A 21,163-nucleotide genomic window follows, 5' to 3' on the forward strand; every position below is an offset into this window, starting at 1 on the left:
GCAATATCTGTCTGTTGTAACTTTACTTATTTACACATGAAATCTAAATATTTCACATTGGCACTTTAATTAAAAATAAGATTTAAGGGCAACAGATACAGAAATACAGTTTGTAATATGTGGGCACCAATAATTGACTACAATGCCAAATGTTAAACCGTTTATTCGTGTTGTGTAGTTACTTTGCTAGAAAACTAATTTTCTAAGCACGTGGGGCTTTCTGGTATAGGACCACTGACTTTCTTGCAGTGAAACTGGTTGAAAACTACACATTTACTGTCGTTTGGCCAGTGACTTCTTAGATTTTTCTGTACATGGCTCTAAATCAAAATAGTTTGGCCACCGTTGTCCGAAATGGACCTGCAGTGGTAACACTAAAGCTGCACAAAGAAACAAATACTTGTTGAAAAATGTTCCATTACTGAGCAAAACTGTGTTTAATGGAGGAACCTGCGAGTTTTCAGGGATTATTTAGTATAGAACCTCAGAAGTGACCAGCTATTCATGTTGCAACTTCTACTTTTGAAAATAACCAATCACGTGGTGGGGGGTATGTAAAGCGAGTTTACTGTTGTCATTTTTGTGTGTTCACAAACCGAGTCAGCGGATTAATTTCGACCAAAAGGTGCAGTTATTTAGATTCAGCTGACATATACTTCCAAGTTTGAAGCACATTTTCTGAAGCTGCCAGCGTGTCTAACGCCTATATGCACGATAAACTATATTAAAAACTAACGGATACATTTTCTCCACTCAAAAGTCCCTCCCCCATAGCATAAACACGCGCACACATGTATCCTGCATAGTTCTGGCTCGACTGTTAAAATAAAAATCTGGTCTCCACGTGTCCTAGAAAAACTACCCTAAAATAGCCGAGTTTGACTGCCTACCAGCCTCAAGTAAATATGTAGGCTAAGAAGCGAACTGCAACAGCGCAATAAAAAATACAACACGGGGGGAAAAGCAAGAAGATACGGAACAGGAGAAAACAAACGGAGTGCGCTATCGACTAAAAAGCAAACACTGTGGTTTCAAAACTAGAGACATACCTGCAAGCTCATTTGCTGGTCATAAAACCCCTTTTGCTGTGCTGCGAACCACAGTTTACCGGTGTTGTAAATGTGAGTTTACCCTCCAGTACTTCCATAGCGGTTGTAACGGTAGCAGTCGAGGGGCAGGACAGCACCATAGCAGAGCTCCTTAGAAGGGCTGCCGGACCACGGCACCGCCGCACATATTCCGGGAAAGCGTGTCATCAGGCCGCTTAAACCGCCCAAAGAATTGTCCATCTCACATGCACGCACTAATCTATGCAGGGTCACTCAAGGTAATCCCTGCCGAGCACTCCTCTTTGATTGGCACTCACAGCAGCACAGAGAGTTTTTGGGCCTGTCAGATGGCCGGACTGTACCAACTCCGCTCTTTCAGAGAGGGGTGACTCTCTCTCTCTCCCCCTCGCTCTCTCAGAGGAACAGAAGAAAGAGGAAATGGAAAGCCGAAAAAAACAATAGCGCGCGCACACAGACACACACACACAGCGGATAAGCTGCCAGCGCTGACTCTGTCTCGTTCAGGGTTTTTTCTCTCAGTTTCACTCACTCGCCCTACATTCCACTGCTCGTGCTTTCGCTCGCGCCGTCCCCTTCCTCCCCTCTCTAATGACTCGCTCGCCCTGCATTTGTTAAGTCACACCAGTAGCTCGGAAACCAACTACATCCTGATGTGTATTATTGCAAAGACAAAAAAAACAACTGCATTCACTACATTCTCAACAACCACAAGATGGTTTGAGGGGAAAATAACATCGGAGCCATTAAGCAACTGACCTGAATCTCAAGCTGTTACTAGAGGCCATCTTAGATCCACTTTTAAATGAAAGTAACAACTCGTAAAAACCATGTATTAGTGTTCCGATCCTGCAACACGTGTAAAAAACAATATCGAATTGAATGACTACAAAACGGTGACATCCATGTTAGGCGGCGCACTACAGATGCTGAACTGGATTTTATGTTAACGTCAACAACCTCATATTCAGTGTTCAAAAGTCAAACGAGTATTGGACCAACGATCCCATTTACTGATGATCTCACTGGGATAGTGAATGATGATGGTATATCTTCCGAAGAAGGACAAAACCCACGCCGCTTTACAAACTCTGCATTAACGAACAACAAACACTGTAAGCACAAAGAGCAAGTATTGATCCACCGTTTGAAAAGACAGCGTACTCCAAAAAACCCACAGAGGTACCTCCTCCCATGAAAAGACAGTCCACAACGGTATTACAGAGCACATGAGCTCGACAACACCAGAGACAGAATGTCCTGTTTCAAGGCCTGTGGCATCAGTGAAGTGGGTAAAAAGCCCAGCAAGGATGAAAAAACATCCAACAGAATGAGTGATATCAATATTTAATGTCAGCCAAGACAGGGTTTGTGAGACGGTGCATCTTTTCCTGCTGGATTTTGGTGCAAGACAAGATTTATATAAAGCCCGAAGCAACAATCTGTGCACAACAGAAAATGTTCACGGCAGTCATTTTGTAGTTTACCATGGCATCTACAAAGTTCACATTCCAGGTTTGACAGTAATTTCGCACAAAGGCTTTAGAAGGAAAATAAAAATATTTCTGGAGCGCCGTGCAGCAGAGACAGCTATAGCATTCTGACAGATGTTCTTAAAATCAATCTCGCTTCTTCATATTTGTCACAGTGTCAAACATAGAGACAAACTGGAGCGTCTTCTTAAAAGCGTCAGTGTGGAATTATATATTTGATGGAGAATATGATCAGCTTTGTATCTAATTAATATTCTATACAGCGTGGCCGTTTCAGGACGTCTCAAACTCTAAATGTACGTTGGAAGACTTGGTTCAACTGTCATCAGATTCAAAACTTTGCCGAACGATAATTTACTGAGAGCCACAGCGTCAGTTTCCTGAACACATTTTCCAGAATGTGCAAACTACTATCTGTATAATTAAATATAATATATTAATCTATATTTGATGAAGTTTACACACTGTATATTTTACAGATAATGCTGATGTATCATTGAGAGAACTGACAAAAGAATCTAAGGGTTGATTACTTATAATCCAAGAACAGGAGGAGAGTTGTTCCTGTTTCACTCGCTCTCTGCCCCATGAATAGTGCCAGCTATGTAGGAAAACAACTCCTTAAGGGGTGTGGCGCATGTGCGATATATGTGGTAGACATGTATCCGTCATACACTAAATGCACAGTCACAGACTTGATGAGGAGACATGAAACAGGTGTGCCAAAAGTCAGACCAACCCAATGCTGCTATTCAGGTGCAACGATCACACCCATAGTCCCCTGGCAGAGTCGTAGACTCCCTATCATTTCATCTGTGGCCATTTATCAGGAACAAACAGATATTTAATAAAGTCTCAGGTTTACCTGGTTCCTTCCTCTCCGTCTTCCATAGTTTCGCCTCACCAGCGTCTTGTAGTTGTGGTTCTTCTTGGTCAAGTAGTAGTAAAGGACACAGTCAGCAACGCACTGAAACAAGAAACGGCACGTTATTAAACACGTGACACTGAAACCGGAGGCAACATGGCCAAGTCTGCCATCATCAAGATGTCAAATTTAAAGTTGATGTATGTGTGTGACCAATGGGTGGAAGGTTATACTGACCCAAATAGTGCAGAGTTTTTAATATATTTCTATGATCATTTGTGAACAAAAGAAGAAGAAAACAATACGTCACTATCTTGTACACAACAGACCAGAATAAGCAGTTTGGATCCACCTAGAAGGTGTTAAAATAAAAGATCACTGCCAAAAGCCTCAGTACAGCCTTGTAGGACACAATTACAACTTTGAAATTAAGTTTATTTTTATGATGAAATAGTGGTCACATAAACATTTTACAGTTGCACACAGAGTTTGGCAACAGAAGTAGTTCTCAAGCTATGCAGGGGTATTGATCACCATCTGGATACGCGTGGTATTACTGACAGAATACATTAGCAAGTGGCCCAATACTTAATGGTCACATAACATACATGTATTTGGTGGAGAAAAACGAAAAGAAATTGAAGTCACTAGATGCTTCCAACTACGTGATTCGTGGTCATGTACGAAAGTCGATCCCCATGACATGACTCCGAGTTTAAGGAGTTTCAAAACGGGCGCCAAAAACACAATTATTTTTGATCAGTCCGCTGGTAGTCAACACGTTCAATAGCTTGCAACCATAATGGTAAGTTACTACGAGAAACCACGGACGCATTTGGCTCAAAGTCACCAGTTAACACGGCCACTTGTCAACTGAAACACCTGCTGCTCTGAAACGGTCGTGATCTCGTCGGCATTCTGTAGAACTTGAGTCTGCTGTTTGAATATCGATTCTGACAACCGACCATGCACCAACCAGACATTTTGATGACGGTAACACTTTTAAAGCAACGATACGTAAACCTTGCTAACTCGTCGGGATGGCTGGGGAAAAACGCCACCTCCGCACGCATATTTTTGATGATCTCTGCTGTAAAAGGGTCAATAGAGCATTACGGTCATGAATCCCAACTATTATATGATATTGCATTTCTGATGAAAAAATGTCAATAATATCCTGCTATATAATCCAGAAATGGGCACATTGGCATCAGTTTACCTTTCTCTCCAGGTAGGAGGCAATCAGGCCAAAGTTTTTGGGGTGTTGGACAAACCTGGAAAGAGACACCAGAGGTTATTTTTGTGCCGAAGCCAGAAAATACATCAGTGAAAGTCCAAGGTGGCATTAAGGTCTACAAACCACAGCTGCACTTCAGACTTACAGGGACAAGCTGTGGCACAGACACTCTCGTGCCACCAACACAACAAAAACAACTCACTTCTCTTTAAAGATCTCCTTTTCGTGTTCGGTCCAAACATTCATGAACTGCCGGGCTTTGTAAACCTTCATCGGGTCGTCCATCAGGCCGTTCATGTTGATGAACTTCACTCGCCTCTGCTCGGTGTCGTACATCATGGGAGGAATCACGGACATTTGTCTCATCTGTTTCTCGTTGTTCTGTGGGACATGGACAGTGGCCTCAGTCACTCCACTAGGGAACAGTCTCCCTTGTTCAGTAAACCATCTTTCTGCCTATGGAAATCTGCTTCCTGCCTTTGTGTCTCGTGTAGATTAAATGTATTCATGAGGATGTCGTGAGTGAAACGCTAAAGAGCTCTCTACCGCTTAAAAAACACAATTTGTGGAACTTCTTTTAAAGAGTTTTGAACCTACCTCCTGCTCAGAAAGGCCGTCTATGATTTCAGAGATCTCATGCTCGCTTCTTGCAATTGTTGCAGAAAGGCCCGTTCCTCTTTGTCCAACCCTGTGGAAAACAGGCACATGGTGTGTCACATAAAATGTGTATGCTGTGCAAAGACGATATCAGTTTCATTCCACTTCCATTCTTTTCAGAGGAAATACAATTTCCAGGCATCCGTGACTTATTCACAGTCGTTTCTTTTCCAACCAAAACCAGAGTTAAATTGCTAAGATGAGCAACAGGAGACAGAACTGACATTTTCACTTTGTGCTTTCGTTAAAATCTCCAAGCGTAGGAACAACCAGACGCTGAACCCCGTCTCCCTCCCTTCCCAGAGGCACCCAGACAGCCAGTGTCTCCGCCCAAAGTAGTCCTGTATTTAGATGATCGCTGTACAAACATCGTTAAGGTGGAGGAGACCATTTTAATGTCCGGGTGTGTCGCTACAGGTCTTGTCAACATTATCAAAGCATCAAAAGATTTTGAGTGATTATGATTTCACTCTAGTCCCTCCAGCTTTGACCACGTCCCGACATTAATTAGATCCCTCGCTGTTTAAACTAAGAGGTTTTTTACTTCTGTGCAATTTGAGGTGATGTGCACAATCTAGTGCGAACAAAAAGGGCCGCCCCTGTATGAAAGGCAAGCAACAGCTCATATTTCACTGTAGGCTTCCACTTTGTCCGATGTCAATCCCCTCTGTTCGCAGTATTAAATAGAAAGGAATACCTCTTCATCTCCTTCCACCAGCCAATTATTTGTCTGCATGAGCGTTGCAACAACTGCTCTGTTAACCGATAGAAAATGAATCTGCAAAAATGTCGATTGATTTTTCAAGTCATATCAACAAAACTAGTCAATCAAATTGGTCAGTTGAAATATGTAAACATGGCCTCACAGAAATCGTTATGAGGATTTACAAAATTCAATTTTTCACATTTCAAAGACAAAATGAATTAATCAATTGGGAAAATAATCATCAGATTAATGAATAATGAAAAAGTTAGTTGCAGCCTCAGCCTGTATGACGACACGGTTCACTCATGCCAATGTAAACCAATATGCACTATAGGGGAGGGAGACTGTAATGTAGTGTGCTTCTGAACCTCTGAAATTCTGAAGAACGTAGTCAAACGCATGTTGTACCACAACATGCAGTATAATGTCACAGGTGAAGAAGACCAGTCACAGGTGAAGAAGACCAGTCACAGGTGAACACCAGTCACATTACCTCTGGAAGCGCTCCTGCTGCTCTCTCTGCTTGCGGATCTCAGGGAACTGCCTTTCATAGTACTCCCGTGTTCTGCCGTCCTTGGCTTTGCGTCTGGGGTTGTTCTCCATTCGGTCCACCTTCTTCTCCCACGCTTCCATCAGCTGGTCGTAGCGCTGGCAGATCTTCTGTTCCTGCGTACACAGCATTGAAAATGCTACGTCAGGAGTGGGAGTGAGTACGGTAACTACAGTAAGAGCCAACATGATTTCATGCCAATACAACGAGGATACGATACCACGAGGGAGCCGGTATTTTTGGATTCCCAAATAAAATCACCTGCAGCTACAGTGTTTTCATAAACCACTGACTCGGTTACAATATAAAAAGGATATGGACATCTGCCGTTCCTATAATGTTACCTCAATATAGGTTATTTAAAACAAAGGTGTAAAACCTCTCATACAAATTCTAACCATCTGACTACCTGGCAACAAAGACGGTGACGTCTCCAATCCCTAGAGTCCAGAGGTGTAAATAAATCAGTGACTGTTTTATCTTTTAAGTACACATGTGGGTGAAATCAATTTTGCGGCTTATCTTGAATATGAAAAGAAACGTAAACAGAACGACAGACAAGCTGCAGAAACTTGTGGGAGCAGAAGAGTTGAGAGAGAGAACACGCTGTTCAGGAATTCATGCACATTGCAATGTTGTTACAGAAGCTTACTTTTCAATCAGCACATAACATTATTTACATTTGGTCTGGTAAATTATAATTGGACAGGAGAAATAATCTGGGTTTTCCTGCTGAAAGCACTTTTACGATATCAAAAACTAAAATCAAAAGGAGCTGAAATGTTTGGAAAAGATATGGAAAGATTCCTGTATTGGGAGGACAATGCAGCCTCATTTCCACTTTCTGCAGCCAGGGACACACAATTCACCTTCCTCTTGGCATGAAGCCACGTGCACTCTGCCATTGTTCAGAGTCCAAAAGGTCCGTCTGACCCCGACAGGGACCAGGCAGAGAAAAGTGGGACTCTCTGAACCGTTGCGAAACTAAAAAGAGCCAGGTGTTTCAACATGGGGCGATTCAGAAATATTGAACTCACTAGCTACTGATAAGAAAGAGAAACGGTGGTATTTCTCAGATCTGTTCTCCGATGTGGAAATATTTATATTATAACTTCACTGCTGCATACGACACCTTTCAACAAACAAGAGGAAAACAAAGTGTTCCCTGTGCTCTAAATACACTCATTGTTTTTAAATCAGCCATGCTAACAATGTGGCTCAAGTGATGGAAATGTCGGTCCACCACTTCAGACTGAAATAGCTTGATTGCCATGAACTTCTGTAGACAGTCGTGGTCCCCAGATAACAGCCTACTGGCTTGGCTGATGGTTTGAGTGAAACGTCTTAAAAACTATCGGCCGGATTGCCATAAAATTTGGTTCAGACATTCATGTTAACTTTAATGAATCATAAACTTTCATCATCATGTCAAAATATTAATTATTCAAATACTTTAGTTTAATACCAAATACCTGCAAAACTAATGGCATTCCCATCATTGTAAGCTGCACTTTGCTTTAGCAGATGTCAGCATGCTAACACGCGCACTAAACTAAGATGGTGACGATGGTAAACATCAGCGTCGTCACTCTGAGCATGTTAGCATTTAACCATTCTAGCCTCCTCGAATAAAGACTGCAGCCCACGATTCCTACGTGTCAAACTACAAAGACACCAAGTAATTAGAAGAGTTTCTTATTTTAGAGCAAAAGTATGCAGTTCATGTTCATTGTTCATGTGTAATATATTAAAACTGCGTTCTCTCAGAGTGTGCAAACGTTGAATCAGAGTGTGTCAATATTACGCAGCTTTAAGTAAACAGGGAAGAGACCACCTATCAAAAGCTTTGAGAATCCCAATAATATTCCCCCTGGTCAGCGGAGTGCAAACACGCAGATGGTATGATGCGACCGTGACACTGACCGTGGCAATGGGTGGCGCCTCTCAGGTCGTGTCTAGAGCACTGACACAAATACCTAGAACTTCCACAATGCCGTCCTAACAGCGGGGACACTTACCTTTTGTTTACGAGCGTGGTTCCTCCTCTTAAAAAACAAAATCAGCTTCTTCCGCATGACTTGGTTGCTAAAAGAGAAGAACACTTAATCAGAGAAATGAGGATATTACTATGTTCATTAGCAAAATGATTGTGGTATTTAACATTGCGCAACATGTAAAAAGGTAATACCCAACAAGAAATCCTATTATTATGATTGATTGTTCCAGCAGAAAAGAGAGAAGTCGTCCCTTCAGTTAGTTCAAGTGTACATTTGTAAATTAGAACATTCTTAGAGAGATTGTATTTTACAACACCCCCGCCAAAAAAAACAGCAAGGACATCATAGTTTGTTTTCACTGTCGCAGCTCGAAAATCCTGGGAACTCTTCTGTTGAAACCCGCCGGTGGCTGTGGGGAGAGAATGGTGAGAGAGCCGACCCAGAGAGTGTGGCCTGCGCAGCAGATTCACACAGAGGGGGTCTCTGTCCTGATAAAAGCCAGACGGGACGCTCTCCCGGTACACACTGATAAGCGGTTTTATCCGAGACGGTCCGGCCTTCAAACCCCAAACCAACCCTACTTTGAAAACACACCGAATTCAGACGCTCGTTCTTTGGCTTCCTTTCGACTCGGCAATCAGATTAAGACAGAATTATCAGCTGGGTTTATCTCGCCGACGTCAGCACTACATCCAACACTTTCCTCCGCTGAGATGGTGTCTATCCTTTCGGTCTGGTAAGCGTCACGTCTGCTGTGATGTTCTTGCACTTTTCAAGGCCGACAGATGTTCATGAAATGAATCTATATGAGAAATGTAGATACTCACGTCTTGATGTTGTCGTGGTACACCTTGGTGTCTGATGGCTGATTGTAGAGGGGCTAAGAAGAGAGAAAGCAGACCACGAACAACCAGCGGATTAATCATTAGCTGTTAGACAAGCAGTAATATTGAAATTGCCGCTGAGCTAAGCATGACCTATTGCTCTATATGCAAGGAGAAAAAGCACCATTGACCATTAAATCACATACCAGCTCAACCTTAGGACCAAGACCTTCCAGTACTTTATGGGCCTCTTCAGCTTTTTTCTAGAAACAAAGAACAAGAGACCATATCTTAGTTACAAGGTCTACAAAAGTCAAGAGAGACTGTGATTTGAGCAAGTTCAAAAACAAAACAATTCACCTGGAAAAATGTCCCATCTGACAATCAATATATGATATGAAGGTTATACTCATAGAATAGTTATGAGACAGTTTAATGGCTACAGCGTCAACAGAAGCTTCACTTAATGAAGGAGCCTAATGTGGCCATTTGTTTAAACATTTTACTATTTTTTCAGCAATTACATTTGTCCAATTCAGTTACTGATCAAGGACGTGATCTGTAACATTTAAATAAAAAGGGCAAAGATTCAGGAAAGCCAGAAAAAAAGTCAAATAAACTTAAAAGAAGAAAATAAGTCATGAGGCTTGATTCATCATTTTAGATGCTTTTAATTTGCGCTTGAAGTATGAGCTTGTGCAATTAAGTGAGCAGTTTCTCCTGCCTGAAAGTATGTATGATCAAAGAAAAACATTTAAAACAAATGTTCCCACTGGATCGTAATAAATAGGGTTAGCTACAACAGTTTTCCTGGATCAGTGAAGGTACTGAATAACTCCTGATTTCCCCTTTACATAAACTCACATCTACAGCCTGGGACAAACCACGGCGACTGCCAGACTAAATGCTGGAGCAGCTGTACAGCCTAAAGGGTTGATGGCAGACCGAGAAGGAAGGCGTGTCTCAGCACTCTGCTACCGCAACATTGTCTGACAGACATGAACTACAGTGACCTCCATGAACACACACTCACCCATTGCTCTATTGTTCAGCTAAAACACAGATGAGGAGGACTGCCTCTAGTTTAATATATTCTTCGTTCAGTTTTTTAATTTTGACCAAAAGTAAATTAAGAAATATCTGAGAGCAGTGCAGTGAAAACATGGGTAACTTTGTAACACTGCTGCAAAACATCATTAATGCACAAACCACAATACATTCCAACATATTGAATATGTCAATATCATGGAACCACGAGAGAAGTTCTGTTAGTTCTTGCATTTCCTGTAGCTGCTTCACAATAAAAGCCTCCGGCTGGTTTGCCAGTGGACAACTTAAATTTAAAATCAGCAGAAAGAGGAAATGTTCAGTTTGCATTAGCAGTACTAGGGCTGGGCGATAAATCGATTTAATCGATTAATTCGAATGTGTGCTTTAAGGCGATGTGTTTTATTGAAAATCGAGAAAATCGCCCCCACCCCTCCCCCCGTTGGGTTCCCGTAGTTGAGTGCGCGCGCATTGTTTACAAACGAAAACAATGGCGGCCAGCAGTGAAGCTCTCGTTCTTAAGAGAGGGAAGAATGTGTCTTCCGTGGTCTGGAAATGGTTCGGGTTCGTGTCATCTGACACAGAACAAACAGCCTCAAACAGAGGCATGCCGCCGAGTGGGAGAAGCGTTGCACCCTGAGGAGGGAGCAGGACCGCGGGAGCACAAGCGACGCTGTCTTCCTGGCAAAAAATATTTAGAAAAAACATGCACTACTGTTTAATACTGTTGGTTATGTTGTGAATGCACTTGATTTTGTTTACATGCACTTATTTACTGTGCACAATATGTTATGTTGATGTTAGATCAGATGTTGGACTTTTGAAAATGTGAATGGTAAAGGGTCACATACATTTTATTTCATGCTGTGTTTGTATCAGTGTATTCAGTTAGAAAAGCTTACTGTCAAAAGTTACATTTGCACAGTTGTTTACAATGGAAGGCTACTATTTAATGCCATTTAATGTTATCTTTAATTTAATTTTATATTTAAATGATTCAGGCAAACAAAAGAGTGACCAAATACTTTTTGTATACTACAGGCACCTTTCTACAATGTTCAGGTTTTGTTTGCACTTTATTTTTATCAACCTACGAGGGAAAATCATCACAAAATAAAATAAAAAATTGTTTTCAACAGCTTCTGTCATCTGCAAAAATTTGTGGGGGAAAAAATCGATTTAAATCGTGAATCGGATTTTTTGTAAAAAAATCGGAGATTTTATTTTTAGGCCATATCGCCCAGCCCTAAGCAGTACCTTCACCTTCAGCCCTACCTTAGCTGTGTTAAAGCAGTAACATAAAGCTGATACTTGTAAGTACAAGCAGGCACATGAGAGAAAACTAAACCCCAAACCACATAGATTCAGTTAGGAGCAACAAAATGACTGAGAGCTGAACACAAGACAGACTTAAAGACGCATCAGTCTAGCGCAAAATGGATTGAGGGAGGAGACTGTAACGTGGTTATACCCTGCTGTGCCGTGCTTGGCGCAGCGCCGCACAATTTCCGCTGGTAAACTGTGGCTGGTGGAAAAACAAAAAGTAGCTTCTTCCAGCTTTGAGGAAGCACAGAGATGACAGACAAAAAAAATATCTGCACATTGTTTAGAACACAAACAGAACGGCCCAGGAGGACTGATGCTTGTTGTCGGTGTGTCTTGGCGTTTGCAGCAGATTACTAACCCTGTTCTCATCATAGATGATCTGGACTATGCTGCGGTGCTTGTGCTCCACTGGGGGAGGGGTCACTGGCTTTTCTGGCTCCACTGGCTTTGCTGCTTCCTCCTCCAGTTGTTGCTAAGAAACGACACCAACACAAAACATTTTGACCAACAGTACAAAACACAGGAAAATATGGGGAGCCTCCTTTCTTTCTATTCACGACCCAATCAAACATTTTGTATGGTTGTCGTCTGTATTAGTTTTAGATTTGGAAAGAAATGGTGGAGAATACAGATACATCAACAACGCGCTGATCTCAGCTCAGATCTAAAGGCCCCTGCGGGCAATATCAGATTACTCTCTACAGGCTTGTTCAAGTATACTTTTTTTTTTAACGGAACTGAGGGTTTGAACTGGTGAGTGTTTAATAGATCAATGTTTACAAGTTAAAGGTTATGTACACTATCAGGTTACAGAGACGAGATTAGGAGTTTCTGAAATACCTAAAACAAACAAATAAATCCCTGAAAGTCTTGGGAAAACGCAGACTGAAAAACCGAGACGTACTCTCTCAGCAAAGCTCGTCTAACCGTCTAATGAGACGAAAGATAGGAGGAGGAAAATGGCACAAACTAATAAAAAGATGAGACAATCCAGAGAAGAAAACTGGGCCTGGAGCTCTTTTCAGTTTTTGAGAGCAGTTGTTAAGCCATAGACCCAACAGTATCGTTCAAACACTTCTAATGTGCCGATTAAAACTCCTCGCTGAGAAGAAGAGCTAGCCTAGAAGGGCATAAGCCGAAGTTACACTTTGCGCATCTGTGAGTCCACATGACTTAATTCCATCACCAGGCGGTGAATGCGTAGGCTTTGTGTGAACGTCTGCGTACTAATAATGTGTCGTGACTGTGCAGAAGTGTGCGGACCCTTCTCCACGAAGCCACTACGTGACAAGTATGAGGGTAGCAATGTAGTGCGAGTGTGTGGAAAGCGTGCTCCAGGCGGACAGTATAAACAGAATTGCTACACATCCGTCATGTCCATGTACGCGGCTGTTTGGGACACAAGTCAGCACAAAAGTTGTCTATTAGCCGTAGCGGCACTGTAGCATGCTAGTCGGCTTAGCCCGGTTTGTCACGCTCAATGGACAACGGTTTGGTCAAACTTTGCATTATTTATCTGAAGTCGGGTATATCACGTTTAATTTCACAACGGCATCACTCAAATGTGTCAATTAGCAGAACAAAACAAAAACAGACTGGAAAGTGTACAGCCGACCACCCTCGATGGTAGACGGTGCAGAATTATCAAGAGCATCGGGTCAAAGTGCTTGAGACCCGCCACAATGAGTTCACGCGTGCATGTTAGTCAGTCTGTTAAATGATCCCTGAATAAACGAGACAAAGCTGCAGTTCAGGAATTATCAAGAGCCATACCACGTAGCCTTACATTTACACAACAGACATTTGTGATATTTACTTTATTTATTTGTGCTTTGTGAGTACCTGAATAACTGTTACACTAAGACGTATGGCCAACGAGCCACTGTTGAATGTTTACATTTTTTAAAGAAATTAAAATTGATGCCGGCTATTTATTATCATTTCAGTTTTCCCTGCTGTACTGAAATATACCAAACAGTGACCCTCAAACCAAGGTGCATAGCGAACCGTGGTTTTTGTGTACCGTTCCGCCCCTACTAGGAAACCAACCTGCTTTTTCTTCAGCTTGAAAATCTGCTGCTCCACTTTCGCAATCTCTCGGTCCACACGGTCCATACTCTGGATCAGCTCCTCTTTGGATAGTTTGGAAGGAGACGCGTCCTGATCGTCGCCCATGTGTAGTGCAGATCCTCCTGAGGACTGGGACTCCCCTTTGACGGAGTACTGAGAGTCCTGGACAAAAATGAAAAAGCTTCATTGAGCTTGTGAAACAACTACAGTTCAAGATCTGTACAAAACTGAATGATTATATCTAGTCCTCTAATCACATAGAAGTCAGAAGGTCTTTCTCACTACGGGGAGAGGGCTTAGCGAGTTCACTACAATCACTAGTACTTTAACAAAAATGGGACTTCTTGGTTTGCAAGTCAGTGGAGAGGAACAAGACCCACTTTTTTGACCTCCCCAGAGGCCCTTAGACCGTCCTGTACCGTGTGGTTCATGGGCAGGACAATACCCCCCGCAGTGGGAGGCGTGCGGCTGATGTGGCCCTCAACAACAGTCTCCATGCGAGGGCGTTTAGACTCCAAGGCCTCATGCTCCGACTGGGCTGAGATGGAGTGAAACTGCTGCTCGTAGCCATGGCGCCTCTCTGGAGGCCTGAGGAACAGAAGAAAACAAGGAATTTGCAGAAGCTACATCTGGTTGTCTCGATGTGCGATTCCCAAACTGTAATCTGGGGACATCCGTGAAAGAGAGCAAAAAAAAAAAACCTACTCTCCAGTACAGATCCTGAGATAATTTTAACAGAAGCCTTACCTTTCAGTTCCAGTTTGGAATTCAGAGAGTAAAGATGGTCTTCTCCGACCCTGTGGATCTTGCATATGAGTCCGATAGTCTGGGACGCTGAAATCCTGAGGGCAATAGAACCACACCAAGATTACATTTATAATGCAATCTGATTGAGGTCAAAACGTGTGAAAGAGAGAGGGGGGGGGGGGTCTGGGTGTAAAGCAGCGCACAGGTCGGCAGTAGAGAAAAGAAAAAAATACATCATCATGAGATCCTGCAGCACCGCAACTACAACAAAGCACTTCACAGATGCGGCAACCAAAATCACGCTGCCAGGGAGACAAAGTCCTGTCTACACTGAGCAACACATCCATCTTATGCAACAGATACGCTTCAGTTTGAATCAATACAGCCGTCTACACTGGCTGCTTTATGCACACTTTACAATCAAAACCATTTTTCTCTCAACTTGCACATCGATTGCATCTGTGAGCGCTTTAAAAAGCTGTCTGAGGGGCATCCTGGTGACCTAGGGGTGTAAGGCACTCACCATTTAATTGCAAGGTCCCAAGTTGAAGTTTGGCTGGGGACCTTTGTTGCATGTCCCCCCCCCCCTCATTTCCTGTAAGCACTCTGCTGTACTCAATCTAATAAAGGCACAGTTCCTAAATTAACTCTATGGGCGTTTTTACCAGTAAACAACTGCAGCTCTCAGTAGAAGACAGACACAAAGTCAGCATTAGGAGGTCTGTTTGCTGAATATTAAAAACGAATTAACGGTGCTTATCCCATCGCTTAAAATAACAAGGTTCACACATTTATTATTATTATTGCTTAGAATAAGAAATAAATAGCGGGGAAGATGAAAAAAAAAATGTAATAATAAACCGCAAAAAAACGGCTGGCCAGGAAGTGGGGCAAGACTTCGGCCCCGTTTCAAACTTCTCATTAGAGCACAATGAAATAGTAGCACTGCTCCGGTTTGATGCGTAAAACTGAAAATAATTTTGTTGATGACGAGATAATTGATTAAACTCTTTCTAATGCACAATGTTACGCTATTGGGTAAACACCACATAATTGCTATCAGCCCAGTTTGACCAAACAAACCTGAACAAGCAAATGCAGTTACAGGAAACACTTCATAACTCCAGTTTTGTCCCAGATTTAAGCAAACAATCCAAGAAATGTACCGCTGACCGTTTTCTGTGAAAGTAAGCTTCTCAGAAGGACGCCGTCCAAAATGACCAACAAACATTATCCAATATTCACAACAGTCAAATGAGCACGCAACTGGCCAGCGAGCAGCAATTCAATATTAAACAAACTTTACATAATTATGATTGAACTGAATACCACAAATATTTGATCAGTCCTGAAACCAGAATATTCGCCGATGTTTGTTAATCTCAATTAGGGCCTACATTTTAATTGACAAACTTTTTTGTTCAACATAAAAAATCTTTAAACATGCCAAAATTGTACAAATATTAAAAACATGTCATTAAATAAGTGCCTTATTAAAGTTTAAATATCAATAAAACCAGAGTCAATTAAATACAAACACTAGTAGTATTGTGCCACAGCAGGTAAAAAACAGCAACGTTTCACTAGCAGGTTGTCGATGCAGTGAACTGATGGTTCGTGGTTTCAGTCTAAGGTCTCTCGGTTGCCCAAACCCAGCTGCAGCAGCAACAGCTGTGCGGAGGTCAACGGTGACCCCGAGTCCAAATGCTTTTATTGGAAAATCTGGCTCAATCTGGCTCGAATCTTTCGTCAGGATGGGACGACACAGCAATCACAACAGATTACCTTGAATTAAACCCTGACCCAGTGATGGGTAGGAAACTACAGGAAGGATGTAGCATGAGACAAACGGGCAAATGTAACCATTTCATTGTATTTAGTTACTGTGCTTCTTGTACAGTACCAATATGGTTAATTAGTTTTGATTCTTTAAATCCTCAAGTCAAACCCTGCACTCAATAGTAAAACACTGTCTAACTTTTAGAAAAGTTCTTTACTTTTTATAATTATTACTCATAGAAGTAAAATGAATTCAACGCACAAAAGCCTACAGTGTCGACAGTGCTGGCACAATTAAGACAAAAACAAAACGCGGCTGTAAGCTGAAATGCAACAATGCAGTGGAGAAGTTTTACCTGTTGGTGGCGCGAGCCGGAGAAGGTGTACTGGACAGAATGTGGCGGGTACCGGCTCTGCTCGCTGCTGAAGCTCCCCTGGCTGGAGGGGTAGCCCGAGCTACTGGACATCCTGACTCAGTGCTGCTACTTCAGGGATTTTAGCTAGACCATGTTTGGAGACACAAACCACCTGCACCAAGACAGAAACAGAGAATGTATTGAGAAAGAATCTAAGAAAACGACGCAGCCAACTCACAATAAATCAAACTAGAAATACAGCATGTTTGAGAGACGTGGTGCTCATCAGTCAGAGAGAGGAGAAGTCTATTGAGCGTCTGGTATGCTATCAAGTTAGTATGCACTACATTAACTTAGCACTGCAAGAGGGAGCGCCACAAATCTTATTGATAGTATGTTGGTTAAAAACACTGAACTTAATCGACAAAAAGACAGAGACGTCCAGCATCACTTTTCTTAAATATTTCTGTTTCCATGCAGGTGAGTGCAGGCCTAAAGCATGGCTCTGCTGATGTCACCTTTTATTGCCGGAGTAGGTGTAATAAATGAGATTCAAATCTAAAATACACCATTCTTAGCTCTTACTTTACCAATCTAAATCAAGGCTTTTAAACCAAAAGTGCAAGGGTGATCTTTGAACAACTGGTACATTAAAAAATGGCATAGTGCTGTGCAGCTGCAGCTCTGGCAAACACCAAAACAGTATCTCTGTGGGTCGAAAGAACAGGGCCTGTTCTTCGAAAATGGATAACTGAGATAACTTGATTCGACTGTCGAATTTGTTACCAGTCTGGATTATGTTTTGTTCTTTAAGTGGTCTAAAATACAATCATAAAAAGTCTCTCCGTCCATCAAACATTCAGGTCTTAATAATAGTTTGAGGTGTATGAACCTAATTGTGTCATTATTGTTGAAAAGAACCGATCTCAGTCTAAAAACAGATCAGCAGAAACATTGCCAGGAGTAATTTAGTAGATATATTGATAATCTCTTTATGTTAATAAACAATGTAAGCAGAATTATGTACATACTCCAAATATTTGCAAGTGAATGTAATTCTTGTGAAAAAAAGACAACGCTTTGTACTGTTAAAGGCTCACCAATCGATAGTAGTTGGATAGTTTAGTTGCATAGTTAACATAAATACCTTTGTATGATTTAGAATACGCAATCCAAAGAAACAAAAAGGATCATGGGTACAAAGAAAAACCACAATCCAAATGTAACCTACAGATAAACGGTCAAATGTAGAGGAATTTTAGCCGACTAAAGTGCATTCAAACAAAGTAGTTTAATCGTAACGATGAATAAAATCTAAACAACTCACTTTCATTCTACGTGTAAATGACAAATAGAGTTTTTTTCTCTTCTATCAATTCTTTCCTAAAACACATTCTATACATGAAACATGCTAGCAAATTAGTTAGGCGAGACAGACATATATTATTACCAATTGTTCATGTAAATGCATCAATTGTTCAAACAATCTGTTGTTAATTGAAGGGATTGGCAGGGTGTGTCGCTCGTAGCCATTTCATAGCTTAACATTTTGTTCAGAGGAAAATTCCTCAGATTAACTTCAGCTGTGCAGCTGAGGTGGAAAGGTGCAGGCGAACCTTCCACGTCATGCCGACCAATCATACGAGCAGTGATCACGGTTTCAGCTTTCCACTCATGTTTCGCTGTTAGGCTGCATCTGAATAACATCCCATGGTTATCAGATATTCTAATTTCATCCAAGATTAACACGTAAATATTCCACTTGCATTTCAGCAGAAGTGTTGGTCGAATGGAAATGATCAAGTTAATTTGGGCTTCTTAAAGTCCTGTTGGCAATATGTGAAGAATAGGACAGAACCAGGAAGCGTGGACACACAGTACTTTTCAAATGAACAAACACGTAAACTTTTTACTTGGTTTGACTATTTTAAATAACCGAACACACACACGAAACATTTCTGCATCACTGGATATTTTTTTGTCACAGGGATCCAACATATCGTCTGTGTTCTGCTGGCTCAGGCATTTATATTCTAGGTCTGCAAGATTTACAGCATGGCCAGAATGCCAAGACATCATGATGCTAACTTCAGGGATGGAAAAGCACCAACCGTTGCCACCATAACTAGGGTGGGAAGCTGTTATTTTATTTCAATCCGCAGGCCACATAGTGCGCTTGGTCCCATAATTTGAGATCCACTTTCACAATTTCAGGAGTGACACTAAAAATATCATCAGTGATAAGTAAAAACAAAAAAACCTAGCCAGCCGCATTGACTGTGCCTGGTGGATGATGCTGTTTTTGTTCACCATAAATTAAAGAGCCTTTACCCATTTATAATGACACAACTTTGCATCATAAATTTGTAAACCATAGAAGCAGTAAAGGAAGGGTTATGTTTTCTACACAAACACCAGACAGGTCATGGATCTGGTTCTTCAGTGCATGTGAGGCAAAGTCTCATTTTTTAGCCGTAACTTTTGGTTTTGAGCCAAACTAAGAGAGAACAAATCCTCTCAAAGCAACTTGTCCAAATGTGACGTCAAAATGTGAGGAGCAATTTAAAAAAAACGACAAACGAAAAGCTCAGAGAGAGCACTTTGCATCACTTCAGCTGCCTGGTCTGTTCTTTTATTAACTTAATTTACTCCGACATAACTTTGGGGGTCTTTGGTTAAGTTGATAGACTGAAAGGATAATTGACCAATCAACTGAAATTGACAACATGACTAAATTAAATCAAATGAACGCTTAAAAATTAGGAGCTCTGGGGTGATGACCGAATATACGCCAGTATGGCTGACGATTAATGAGACCGGAAACAAAAAAAAGTGTTGCACTGGTGCTGTTGGGGAGGATTTTGTCACATGGAGGTCTTTATAAATACATTGCCGTATTTGTTCCTGAGCTCCCAATGAAAAAATTAAGAATAAAATAAAGCAGGCCTCCTGGGTTCAAGCCTGCCACTCTCCCTGGTTTGCAAGACATCAAATCCCTGATTTTCAAGATACAAATCAACTAATATGAATATGCTTAGCATCAGAAGCAGCAGCTCTGGTTAGTGACCTGACTATCCACAACCTGTTCCTCAGTTTTTGTCCTTGCATTTGTAATAACTTGCAAAGAAATTAATGACAGGAATCAATGAATGGACCTTTTCAGTTTACACTTTGTCCCTTTCTCATATCTTTTGACACGACGCATGCATGTAATGTTACTTTATTAACATATTGTGACTACAGTACATTCGCTCCTGGGTGTTCCCCTACATCTGTCATTTAAATTCATTTATTTTAATTGTATTTTCCAAAGTAGTCCCATGCATTTTGAAAGGCGTGCAGTCTCAGGCAAAATAAGGACTTATGGTTAGTTCACTTTTCGTTACACGCTGAAGTTCTTCGTCCAGTTCATTTTAGAAAGCATTAGCTATGGCCTCTGTTAGTTTTCACGCAAAAGTAGTCGTGATGAACTTCATGGCCTCATACACGGCCTAGCAGCGATAAATACTGCTCCTGCGTGTTGTTATTGTTGTCTTTTAACACCATCCTGTCATGTAAACGCAATTGGATTTGTAGCTTATCTTGGGGGATGGGTCTATTTCCACAACAGAGCTCTTCCGGAAATGCACCAAAAATACGCACAATAATAAACGTCAGCTTAAAAGGTTACGCTACTTTAACATTACAGAGTAATAAGACAACGTCTAAGATGTTGTTGTTGTCGCTAGCTAGCTAACTTAGCCTGTATTTCACCTTTGAATTCTCAACCACGTCGCCATCTTGCAAGGCAGATTTTCATCGTAGACCGGAGCGCTTAAATTGCGTGCTAATTAGACGTGTTGCTTTGCTGCTTATCAGTGATATGTACTCACCACATATTTAGAAAAATACCGATGAGAGAGAAATGTATCCCTGTGCAGAAATATGTGTCAATTGTTGATTGTAAATCCGCGGGTTGTGAGCTGTGGACGACTGGGCAGACTGAAGGCTGCGCCGCATTTGTCGGTCGATGTCCTGGCAGGGTAAAATAAATTGTCATCGATCGGTTGAATCCATGGGGGACTGGAATTCGTCAACAAATATTTACGTACAATAAACTATAATTAATAGATTTAGAGACTCGGTGGACTGTTGTATAACCCTTTTCATAAATACTTCACATTTTGATTTTGTATTTTATATACCTGTAAGGATAAAGCGGTGTGACAGCTAAATCTTCCCCTCAAACACGGCAACGTACCTGGAGTTTGTTATTTTCATTTTTCAAAAACACATTTTGTTTGATTTGTATAACTTTCTTTACATTTACAGGTCCTCTTTATTCAAATACGGTAAAAAAAATATTATGCACCACATTAATGTATTTGTTCTCCTTATAAATTATTTTAAACTCAAATGAACTGAGAAAGCGACAGTGTGCTCAAGTGAGTAAAACACACTAT

At 41.4% G+C, this 21,163-nt stretch overlaps 1 protein-coding gene across 2 annotated transcripts in view; it reads right to left on the reverse strand.

The window, feature by feature from the left end:
- Positions 1–20,685, reverse strand: part of ncor1 (nuclear receptor corepressor 1) — a 53,060-nt gene extending 32,375 nt beyond the window's left edge. For both annotated transcript variants that reach the window (XM_079283451.1, XM_079283450.1), the window contains exons 1-14: positions 20,594–20,685; positions 16,722–16,893; positions 14,587–14,681; positions 14,259–14,427; positions 13,819–14,001; positions 12,128–12,241; positions 9,603–9,659; positions 9,400–9,452; positions 8,594–8,660; positions 6,519–6,691; positions 5,260–5,350; positions 4,865–5,043; positions 4,645–4,699; positions 3,426–3,527 (exon numbers count right to left, since the gene is read on the reverse strand). In XM_079283451.1, coding sequence (XP_079139577.1) covers positions 3,426–3,527; positions 4,645–4,699; positions 4,865–5,043; positions 5,260–5,350; positions 6,519–6,691; positions 8,594–8,660; positions 9,400–9,452; positions 9,603–9,659; positions 12,128–12,241; positions 13,819–14,001; positions 14,259–14,427; positions 14,587–14,681; positions 16,722–16,832 — 1,449 coding nt within the window. In that variant the 5' untranslated portion in view covers positions 16,833–16,893; positions 20,594–20,685. The remainder of the gene's footprint in view (positions 1–3,425; positions 3,528–4,644; positions 4,700–4,864; positions 5,044–5,259; positions 5,351–6,518; positions 6,692–8,593; positions 8,661–9,399; positions 9,453–9,602; positions 9,660–12,127; positions 12,242–13,818; positions 14,002–14,258; positions 14,428–14,586; positions 14,682–16,721; positions 16,894–20,593) is intronic.
- Positions 20,686–21,163: the final 478 nt, after the last annotated feature.

The sequence above is a fragment of the Melanostigma gelatinosum genome, assembly GCF_949748355.1.
Source record: "Melanostigma gelatinosum genome assembly, chromosome: 14".
In the NCBI taxonomy this organism is placed as follows: Eukaryota; Metazoa; Chordata; class Actinopteri; order Perciformes; family Zoarcidae; genus Melanostigma; species Melanostigma gelatinosum.